The sequence below is a fragment of the Parasteatoda tepidariorum genome, chromosome 4, assembly GCF_043381705.1.
Source record: "Parasteatoda tepidariorum isolate YZ-2023 chromosome 4, CAS_Ptep_4.0, whole genome shotgun sequence".
Taxonomy (NCBI): Eukaryota; Metazoa; Arthropoda; class Arachnida; order Araneae; family Theridiidae; genus Parasteatoda; species Parasteatoda tepidariorum.
The window spans coordinates 34109679-34121982 of NC_092207.1; the positions used below are offsets into that span (position 1 = coordinate 34109679).

The following is a 12304-nucleotide window of genomic DNA, read 5'->3' on the forward strand; positions in this document are numbered from 1 at the left end:
CGATTCTAATAACCGAAAGAAATAAAACATTAATACTATATTCACCACAATAACACCAGGAACAAAAAGCATAATACACAGGTAAGGAGACTTGCGTTTAAAATCCAATCATTTAATAAATTATCCATTGGCATGAGCTCGATCTTATAATGTGAATAAATGTTTAAAGAAATATATTGTCCTTGGAGAATGGTTAAAACAAAAATAAATATTGAAAAAAAAAACTCAACTGCCAGTTTTATTTTTTGAGATGATTAGAGTACTAAATTAAATAAATTAATAATGGCAATTAAGAAAATCTAAACAGCAAAATTTAACTGATTACTAAATCAAAAATGTGCGAAGTCTTGAAAAACTTGCAGTTGGAAGATATGTATTATCTTGCAAAATCGATAAAATTAGGCATAAATTTAAAAAAAAAAAAATCCTCAACTGATAAGGTTAACTAATAAAATANTTTTTTTTTAAAAATAACTTTTCACATAATATTAAAGATATTTTAATTATAAAATGACTGGTATCTGTGAAAATTGCTGTAATACTGTAAAGTCACATTATGGGAAAACAAATCAAGTAGCATTGTTCGGGTATGGCACCATGTTCAAAATGCCTTCTTGAAACCAAAACCGATTCTAATAACCGAAAGAAATAAAACATTAATACTATATTCACCACAATAACACCAGGAACAAAAAGCATAATACACAGGTAAGGAGACTTGCGTTTAAAATCCAGTCACTTAATAAATTATCCATTGACTTGAACTCGATCTTATAATATGAATAAATGTTTAAAGAAATATATTGTCCTAGGAGAGTGGTTAAAACAAAAATAAATAACAAAAAAAACTCAACTACCAGTTTTATTTTTTTTTTAAAATGAATTGAGTATTAAATTAAAAAAAATTAAAAATTGCAATCAAGAAAATCTAAACAGAAAAAATTTAACTAATTACTAAATCAAAAGTGCGAGGTCTTGAAAAACTTGTAGTTGAAAGATATATATTAACTTGCAAAAGCGATAAAATTAGGCATGAATTTTTAAAAAAAATCCTCAACTGCTAAAGTTAACAAATAAAATAAATCAAATAATAAATAAATATATTACTTAATTATCGAAAATAAATAATAATGACTTAAATGATAAAAAATTATAGTAAAATTAATTACTAACTAAATTTGTAAAATATGCAAGTTTTATATTACTGAAGTAATTGCATGTAAATAACTTATACTGAGCTTGATGAAATTAGAATTAGTTAAAAAAAAAAAAAAAAAAAAACATCAAAAAGTTTAAACAAAATTAATTAAGAAAATTAATCACTACATTTATAAAATTAATTAGATACTAATTTAATTAAAGTATGGAAAGTTGGATATAATGACTTGCAGTGAGCAAGAAAAAATAAGGAATAAATGACACCTGATCATGCGTAATTAGCAGATCTTGCATAGACCTAAAAATTTATATTAATATTTATCTTTAAAGTAATCATTATTTCTAGAAATAGATGATAATTAAAAGTATTATAAAATGCAGATTTTAATAATATAGAAAAATATAATAAATATTATTACTCGTTAGTTTTGAAAGAATTAACAATCATTATCACTAATTACATAGCCGTAAAATATTATAAATTTATAACAATATTTATCATAAAAATAAATATTATTGCTCAAATACTATTGCTATAGAACTAGCAATCATTATTACTAAGAACACATATCGATAAATAGTATTATAAATTTATTACTCCTGGTCTTAGTAGCTAATAGCAATTATTGTTTATAGGAACGCATTTTGGTAAGTATTGCTATAAACTTACAAATATTATTATTTTAATATTATTTTCATAGAATTAACAATCATTACTATTGTCAACTATCACTTACGACCTGTAGTGCTAATAATCATTATTATTATTATTATAATAATCATTATAAGTATTGCAATAAATGTATAATAATGTTTATCACTATAGTAAATGTTATTAATCTAATATTATTGGTTTAGAATAAGTAATCATCAAAACTACGCAAATTATATAGTGGAAAATAGTAAATCTGTAAATTATTAGCGACAGAAATAGCAATTATTAATAATTCAAACGTAAATATAAAATATAATCAGTTGCGTTAATTTAAAATTCTAATTAAATTAAGAAAAAAAATCAACTTGTAAGAAATTTATGTAAAATTTTAATTTAATCGTGAAAACAATTGAATTTGTAGGATTACTATTTCTCAATGTGAAAAAAAAAAACTAAAGAGATTGTAATTAATCAATGAAAAGATTTTAATAATTTTAAATCTAATAATTTTAATTTAAAGTATAACTGAGAAAGGAAAAATTGCTAGCCATAAAACTTGATTAATAAGTATATTATTATAATCTAATATGAATCTAACATTAATTACTTATTAACTAAATCCGTTTTAAGCTTTCTAGTAAAATTTATTTAATATCTTAAGACTTCTGCACAAAGTGGCAATAACTGCAAATTAAACAATTTTAATATTACATTAAAAGAAAAACAATTAGATAGGTGATTTAAAAGTTAGGTTAAACATTAAAATCATGTAATACAGATCATACAGTAAATCTAGAAAACACTCTGCTTCTTTGGGTCTATGTTAAAAAAAATTAAATCAAAATAGAGCAATTTATTTAACATTTTTAAAAATTCTCTTGCTCTTAACAAGTGCAAAAACAACAAATCTAGCAAAATTGCAGCACCACATGGTTATCACAGCAGAGCGATCTCTAATTTACTATACGACTTATATGAAGACATGTTTTGATATCATCATACCGACTCATATGAAGATATGATTTGAGTAAGATGTTAAACGAAAGTGCTCCTTACTGTATTTACATTCAATTATAAATAAATAAAACACTTGACTACTTGCATGGCTTAAAATTACCTGCGCTGTAAGCCTTACGATTCCGCTAACAAAGTAGCGCACTGTAAGTTTTTTTTTGGGATAAGAGATTATATATTCAGCACATTTGAATGAGATTACTCCATTGTTTAGAGTTCGTTTAACAATATATCTTCATTCATATATCTCCATTTCCACTCTCAACCAAAAAAATTAATTCATTTCCTAGAGGAAGGACGGAATTTCAGAACTTCCAGGCTTTAGCGCTGCAGGCACACAAAAATGTAGTTCGTTGCATAATAACTCGACGCAACAATAGCAGTTTATTGTTCTTTTTGTTTGTTCGATGACAGTTCATTGTTATAATTCGCAACTATCAAGCTTATAACGGTGGTTTCGTAGTTTTTTTATTTTTCATTCAAAGCGTGTAAATAGTATTCTGTTACTGAAATACTGATGAGCGGTAATTAGACGAAGCAGACGAGCATTTCAGGAACTGATGCAAAACGTTGGCAAGTCGCTTTTTTAGTAAAAAAAAACCAGCTTAGCTTAAATTACGTCGCCTAAGAAAACGACCTCAAGGTTTTGGCAGCTTTTTCACACGCTTAAGAAGGAATTTAAAAAAGAAAAAGAATGGTAATAAAAATAAATATCAACGTTTCTTTTCGTTATCTTGTTTTTAGTAGGCTGTTTTTCATGTTGAGCATGAGAGGTGACTCAGGTTTGCACTTGCGCGGATCGCAGTGCATGTTGCCCGCATCTTCGCACATGCAATGTAAGCAAGGCCAGCTTGCTGACGTCACAGTGGATCCTATTTCATAAAATGTCCCGTTTATGTCACAACCTGAAACAAAAAGGGAATTGATTAATAAATGATGAAGTTTACCAGACACAATAGGAAATTTCCTTTACGTGCGTTTATAACAACTCAGATTAAATGTCTAAATGTTGAGCCTTGTTGATTAGACGTTAATTTATAAGAATGAGCAGTTAACTCTAATTTGAAAGTGGAACAATAGTGATTAAACATTACAAAAATTTGATGTTGTATCATTCAATACCAAAACTTGGATTTTGAATAAAAATGATTGGACCTTCAATTTAAAAAAAAAAAAATTACGTCGTATAATGAGTAGGCCTTCGTTTACAAATAACAGGATGTCAAATTATAATGAGTAATAATTCATTTGAGAAAAATAAAAAATAAACAGTATGTCCAACTATAATGAGTAGACCCTTCATTTAAAGAAAACAGGGAGTCGAACTATAATAAGTACGTCTTCATTTACAAAAAAAAAAAAAAAAAAAAAAAAAAAAAAAAAAAAAAAAAAAAAAATAATAACGTAGAACTATAACGTCGATTCATAATAGAAAACTGAAACATAATGATTAAATGTTCCACTAATTTTATCATTACCGGAAAAGCAAATTGCCATTTATCATAATTAATTACAGACAATTTAACATTTTAGAAAATACTATAGTTTTAAATCTGAAATCAGTGTAATTGAGATCTTTTGCGAATAAACATTACTTAAGTTAAATATAATCAAAGATAAAAAAAACATGGATTGTGATGGATATTTTAATCACATTTTAATCATTTGCACTCTAACTTAATAGTTAATATCACTGAAGAAGACAGTGTACATACATTGTAGATATTTTTTATATAACATGCATAACAATTATGCTTTTAAATATAATTTATTTTATGCATTTTCGATTACTGTATTTAAATTTTATAATCGTTTTTGCCAAAATGTTAGAAGTCGTGTTTCTATAACGAAGTTATTTTAAAAAAATAGCGGCATGCTGACTGGCTAAATTAGGAATAGTTCTCGAACACGTTTTAAAAATTGCAATCAGCCTAAAAGAAATTTGGTACAACATAAAGTTCGCTACTTTTTATCTGTCACTTTACCATTCGTTTCATTCTTGTCCAATTTATTTGGTTATTTAACATTTTTCTATTATGCATCGATTAAGATACTTTAGTTCCAGTGTAAAAAATTATTGAATTTACAAAAATATAAAATTTTATAGACAAAATCATGTATAAAATTATTTTAGAAGAAAAAAAGAAAACTTCCAGCGACGTACAAAATCATCACGCACTTTTTCAAGAAATCTATATTTTAAAAATAAAGTTTAAAATACATTCATTTTTCACCTTTTGAAAAACACAATTTAAAGAAAGGCCTCTGAAATATATTTAAGTAAGGCATATAATGTAGATGATTTTAATAAGATATTTTTTTTTATATAAATAAATCACGAAAAATATGAAAAAAATGTCTCAGCTATTCAACTTTTGTTCTTTGAAGTTTAAAAAATGCATATTAAACAAAACGAAAGTTTCTTTTTTCTTCTATAATTTGGTGACCGTTTAAGTTGTTCTTTAGTATTAAGTTTTTGAATCAGAGTTTTCGTTAAAATTATTTTGTGTACTTTTTTCTATATTTCGTATTAATTTAGGTCAAAATAAGTGAAAAATGTTATATTTAGCATTTTAATAATATATGGTTCTGAAAAAAAGTATATAAAAGGAAGACCGGTGTCCCATCTGCGTTAAAGGGATAAAAAGAATTCCAATTCTTGCTATCAATAAGAAATTCAACATTTACAAGTGAAATAAATAAATTTAAAACTGCTTTTTTTTGCATTTTATATTTTAGTACAATGCAAAATATAACTCCGATAATATAAAAAAATTTTTTTAGTATCTATTAGACTAATTTATACGATTCAAAAATACCAAAATATATCTTTGCGTGTATATAGAGCGTCTGAAAAAAGTATATAAAAAGAAGACCGGTGTCCCATCTGCGTTAAAGGGATAAAAAGAATTCCAATTCTTGCTATCAATAAGAAATTCAACATTTACACGTGAAATAAATAAATTTAAAACTGCTTTTTTTTGCATTTTATATTTTAGTACAACGCAAAATATAACTTCGATAATCTAAATTTTTTTTTTAGTTACTGATAAACTATTTTTTAATATTAAAAAATACCAAAATTTATCTTTGCGTTTATAGAGCGTCTGAAAAAAGTATATAAAAGGAAGACCGGTGTCCCATCTGCGTTAAAGGGATAAAAGAATTCCAATTTTTACTATCAATAAGACATTTGACATTTGCAAGTGAAATAAATAAATTCTGAATTGAATCGAATCTCCATTTAAAAACGAATTCGAAAAAGGCCGTTGACTAGCGATAAATGACTTTTAAGTTAATTATATAACATTGCAAAGCTTTTATAGATTTTTTATTGCTCGCAGGTATTCAAATTAGGAGATAAAATATATTTTATTGCCTTTCTTTAACTGATATCATCTTTCCAAAATAGTTCCAATTTATATCCCTTATTTTGATAGTTATTATCTTTTTTTCTGTAGCTGTTAATGATGCCGACTATAATAACTTGTACGGAACTATCAACGATTCTTGAGCAAAAGCAATTTAGTTTTTTTCTTAAACCATGCGATCTATTTTATGAATATTATACATCCATGCATGCTATTAAGGTACATTTTTGCATAATAACCCGATATTACATCGCCGTATAAACACTCCACAAAAATCGCTTACTTATATCAACCATACTCATGACATTATGTGGATAAAAAAAACACACATCAATAAAGTTATTATCTATTTATAACGCAGTAGCCATGCTTTTTATCTTTATAGGTTTCAATGGGACCATGATTATTTTTCTTTATTAATCTGACTAGACAAAATTGCTAGAAATATTTCTGAATGTTATTTGCGTTTGTCTGTGCGCAACAATATTTAATAGTGATTTCGCTTTCAAGCTGTAAGCAATTCAATAAAGACTGAATGCCTCAAATACTGTGTAAACACTAGAGTGCTGAAAAATTTTTTTTGTTGATGAATCATCATTAAGTATGTGCAAACTATACATTTTATGCCATCATTCATGTTCATTACGGAAGAAGAGAAAATAAAAACAAGACTTAAACGATGCCCTTTAATGGTTCAAAGTCGAGAACTCATTTTGAGCTGATGACTTAAACCTATTCTTAATGACTTTCTTGACAATTGCAATCGTTATGTAAGAGTAGCAGGTATGTAAGGATACTTACAGGAATTGCTCCGCAAAGAATGCACTATTTATAAAGCTGTGATAATGCAATAGTTACAAATAAAATTCGGTTACTTTGCATCAGTTCTCAGAATTAGAATTTCGCATCAGTCATCGTAAGGGAAACGAAAATTGAAGTCAAAAATAATGTAAAATGAGAATTTTAACGACTCAATATTTTTTCTTATTTATTTTAAATTATTGAAATAATAAAATAAAATTATAAAATGATAAAATAAAATGATAAAATAAAATATAGAATAAAATTTGGTTATTTTACATCAGTTTTCAGAATTTGTATTTCACGTCAGTCATTGTAAGGGGAAACGAAAAATTAAGTCAAAAATAAAGTAAAGTAAACATTATGCAAAATAAGAATTTTAACGACTCAATATTTTTTTAAAAATTTATTCTAACTCTAACTAATATTCAATATTTTATGGTTATTAAATTCATTTAAATCAAGCATTATTTATATTTTTCTCATTTATTTCAAATTATTAAAATAACAAAATAAAATTATAAAATGATAAAATAAAATGATAAAATAAAGTATATAATAAAATTTGGTTATTTTGCATCAGTTCTCAGAATTAGTATTTCACATCAGTCATTGTAAGGGGAAACGAAAAATTAAGTCAAATATAAAGTAAAGTAAAAATTATGCAAAATAAGAATTTTAACGACTCAATATTTTTTTGAAAATTTATTCTAACTCTAACTAATATTCAATATTTTATGGTAATTAAATTTATTTAAATCAAGCAATATTTTTATGGGAATATTTTGGTTTGTTGTTTTTAATTATTTCTAATAATATTGACAGAAATTTTTTTCTTTTTCGTTTGTTATGTTAAAAACCACTTAATTATCTTAACCATATAACTAATAAATTAGGATGGAGATCATTAGAGGATTTCTTGAGAAACAGTGACGAGTCGCATTGCCGATATTTTTTATTTGTAAAGAAATTTGGCTCTCCAGAGATTTTAATCGTACTTTTGATTCTTTTGATTAATGAAATTGCCCCAAAATGAGATAGACTAACAGCAGCTATCGAGATACAAAATGTCCAGAAATAATCGTATCATTGTTATTTTAACATCAAGGGCAACTAGCGAGAAAACAATTGAACTAACCATCCTAGCATTATTTCTAGACCCATAACAGATTGGAGTATAAAATATATTCCAACTTTATTTTTTGACTTATGATTACTATTCAGGAGGGAAAAAAACGGATTCCTTTTTATTGTTCTGACCAACAGCATCTGTTTAGAATTAACCGTATCATCCTTCTTTTAACAACAACGTATCTAACTGGGTGAAAAATGATTATTTCGTATTGCTCAAATCCACAGCATCTGTCGAGAATTAATCATATCATTCTTATTTTAACAACATATCTGTCCAGAAGAGAAAAAAATATTTAGTATTGTTCTAACCAACAGCAACTGCCGAGTAATTTTTAATTTATCACTAGAATAACAGTCTAGGGCAAAAAAAGGCTCATCTAGTATTTTATATTAAAAGCTATATATTAATAGCTAAATCTAACTGTCAACAAACAAATTTTTATTGTAATATTCATTTCAACAAATATCAACAGAAAGTAACTTTTCTATGACTGTCTCATTGTTATATTAACCAATAAGTAAAATAAACTGAAATACAACTACTAAATATAAAAACTCTTTCTTCATTGTTTTCTAGTCAACAGAAGCTGTTAGAAATATCTGTTTCGCTGTTACTTTTCAAGGAAAAACTGTTTCATCGTTATTTTCTGACTAATAAAAGATAAGAGTACAAATATGTTCCATTTTTACTCAAATCTTGTATAGGTCTATTAGTGCTATTTTTTTAATCAACAGCGGCTATTGAGAAACATATATTTCATTATTAACAAAAAGTTAGTTATTTGGAACAGTTGTTTTCTATGAAATAAAATGTGTTTTCTTGAAAACAACTGTTTTGCAGCACTTTTGCACTTAACTTACCTTTTACTACTGTAGGAAGTCTAACAGATCTTTTTTCGATTCTTTTCTGAATGATGATTGGCTGGACTCCTTTTCGTCTGGTAATGGCTGTTAAGTTCTTCGTCGTCACTAAAACAGCTGTAAGTATTGAAAAATTTATAGTAGGTTCAAAAATTTGTTTTTTAATCCTTAAACAGTTACAGATCATTTATATTAATACTATTAATCTACTTTCAACTTCTGCCAAAGATACGAGGTGCTTCAGTTTGATAACTTTATACAATTAAAGATAATCAATTTAATGTTCTTTATACTTCACTTATTGTAGGAATTTTGTTAGATTTATGCTCAATTTCATTTTATTGCTCAAAATTTGGAAATTTTGATTCACAAATTTTTTCACTTATCCAACACTATTGTGTTGCTTTTTTTTAAAAAACAACAACATTTTTTTAAACAAATCGCTAATATTTAACAACAAGATAAACTTCTTTATGGAAGTATCTGGGGATTTCTTGATAATTTCCGTGATTTCCTTCCAATGTATTTCACAATTTGTTGTTTAATTAATTTTCCGACTAAAAAGATTTTTTTAAATTTTTTTTAACAAAACAGCTGCACACAAAACGGTAAGAGATTTAAAAATTATAGTACTGGTAAAAAAACTGCAATTAAAAAAATTTACGAGCAGCGAAAACTACAATAGTAACATATATATTTGTTAAACTTAAAGAATTTATACAATATTGATTGAGGGGATTACTGAACTCACAAACAGAATTAAAACTTTGCGAAGGACTTACTTCATTCTAAAATGAACTGTCTCTTTTATTTCCATGATATTTAGTTTATATTTTTATGAAAGTGGTTTTGAATGCGTAGATTGACAGACAATTAAATAAATAAAGAAATCAATTTTCTTTTTTTTAAATAATTACAATGGCGTTTTTTTCTTCAAAACAATATAAAATAAAGTGAAAAAAAATCAGAGATGTACAATCAAAAAAGTTAGAACGTTTGAAGATGAGTATTTTAACCTTCGTAATATCTAACCTTGATAGCCTTGAAGCAGACTCTTTATAGTGGAATGTGATTGCGTGCTTACCAAGACCCTTATTTGCCTGTTCATTATGAAGTAAACAAGGGATATTCAAATTCTACTATAGGGGTTTTCACTTCATGCTGGCCAACTCCCGGATTGTTTGGCAATTCGAGCATGCTTCGGTCACACATTGGATATTTACACAGCAAAATAGGATACCTCAAAACTGTAGCAAAAATGTGTCAAAATGGTTCCGAAACAAATAATAATCGAATTTGGAAATTCCGAGCATTCAAAATTGAAACAGCATGTACTAACTTTTTAGCATAGTTATAAAAGAACAGTTTGTTTATTTCCATGAACTGCTTGCTTTTAACAAATCATTTCTGCCCAAATTATAGCATAGTTTCTTTTAGTTCTTCGAAACCCAAAAGAGAAATATCTAATTGGAAATGTGTTGCTCTTAAATGTGAACTTTCTTAAAGCTTCGTTTGATATTTCAGTTTTATGTTAACATCGCTAAAAAGAAATTTTATTGTTTTTTTAGCAATGTACGCACTCGTGTTGTGTAAAATAAATTTATAATATCTTTAAAATTATCGTGATTGTTATAATTTTAAAAATCATATGAAGGTTGATTATGAAGCAGCATGACTTACGGCAGTCGTATCTTGGACAGCAGAATCCTGGAATCTCCGTCCTATTGCAATTGGGAGCAGGAGGTGGACACGTTTGTTGCAAACAAATGATATCACCACGGAAACAGAAGCAGAACTCGCATGGATCATCTCGCAGAATCTGTTCGGCAGATTGAAAAATGCGGCCATCAAATATGCAAGCTAAAAAGAAATACAAGGAACTTATTTAACAGCTAATAAATGCATTTATATTTTTCTACATTAGATTTATAACTTTTTTCATCATAAAATTTACAATTATTTCAGCAGGATAAAGTTTGCAGCATTTAGACGGATTAGTTATTCAAAATGCGAAACATTAATTCTTCAGCGTTAGAAACATATTTCGTTTTCAGATTTAGATATTCAGAACTGAACATTTCTGAACATTAGTCCTGTTTTTATTTTGTCACAAGATACGTGTAATGTTAAAAGAATTACATATTAAATTTAATCCATAAATAGAGGTTAGTTGTAACAAGGAATCAGTTAAAACCTTTCTTACCAAGAAAGTAATAATATTGATATATTGCAGTTATCTAAGTAAATGTGATGATGTTTTCTTTAGTTTCGCGTGAAACTGCTGAGTATGATTTAAATATATTGTCCAGAAAGTTATAAAATCCCCCTCCCCCAGCAAGGTCAAACCTTTCTTCTCAATCTAACAGCAACGATCTTAAACATTTAACTACCGCCTGTCTCGTTTGGCCTCACTTTGCATTAAATAAGATCTTGACTTCCTTACCAATAAGACCTTAGCACTTCGGATTCACTACATATAAATTCAAAATATCTTAAAACAGTAATATAGCTTGTGTATTGTCTATGCAAGATCTTGCGATCTAATTGAGGCAAAAAAGCAAGTAATTTCCATAGACGAGGTATAAGTTGGTTTCTTATGGCTATTCGAAATGATTTTAAAACAGTAACAAAAACCCCGATGCAGCTCAAGGAATAGAGCGTTCGGCTTTCAATGAGGTGACCCAGGTTCGAATCCCAGCGGTGGCTTGCTTTGACGCAAATTCTACTCCCGGCTACATCATCCATAGTGCTGACGTCAAAAATCCTCAGGATAAGTGGATCATTATATAGATCCTCCACGAAGGATAGTTTGTCCCAATGAGGATTCCCTTGTCTTCTGGATTGGATGTAAAATTACAAGGTTACGAAGTTAGACACTGAAAGTCGTAAATTTACACATGATATACTATACTATTCTATTGTTGATGTATTATTGATATGGTATTGTTGTTGGTTGTTCAATGTCGGTTATACAGTATAAAATTATAAAATAAAAACAGTTACAAAAAGTATGTAATTTAAATGCTCACCTCCTTCATCTAAGAGAAAATCTGTCACAGAACCTAAAACAAAAGTAATCAATGGATTTACTAATACATCTAAAACTTTAAGTTCGGTTAATTGTACTGTCACAGTGTTTAAAACATGCTATTTTTGAATTTATTCCCTTAAATAATCAATAATATTTGCAAAATAATAAATTCAACAAATTATTACTTGATAAATAATAAATAGTTTCGATAAATTGTTAATAATTAACTAAGTCAAATTGCAACTTCACTAATGCTTAATAAAAATTCCTCGACAAAGG

The 12304-nt window shown here is 27.0% G+C and overlaps 1 protein-coding gene across 1 annotated transcript in view; it reads right to left on the reverse strand.

Moving 5' to 3' along the window:
• Window positions 1-820: 820 nt before the first annotated feature.
• LOC107436695 (serine-rich adhesin for platelets) overlaps window positions 821-12304 on the reverse strand; it is a gene marked incomplete in the record, with an annotated part of 111230 nt that continues 99746 nt past the window's right edge. The window contains 4 exon segments of the mRNA XM_043057020.2: window positions 821-3732; window positions 8995-9111; window positions 10675-10854; window positions 12024-12056. Of these exon segments, the coding sequence (XP_042912954.1) occupies window positions 3557-3732; window positions 8995-9111; window positions 10675-10854; window positions 12024-12056 (506 nt within the window).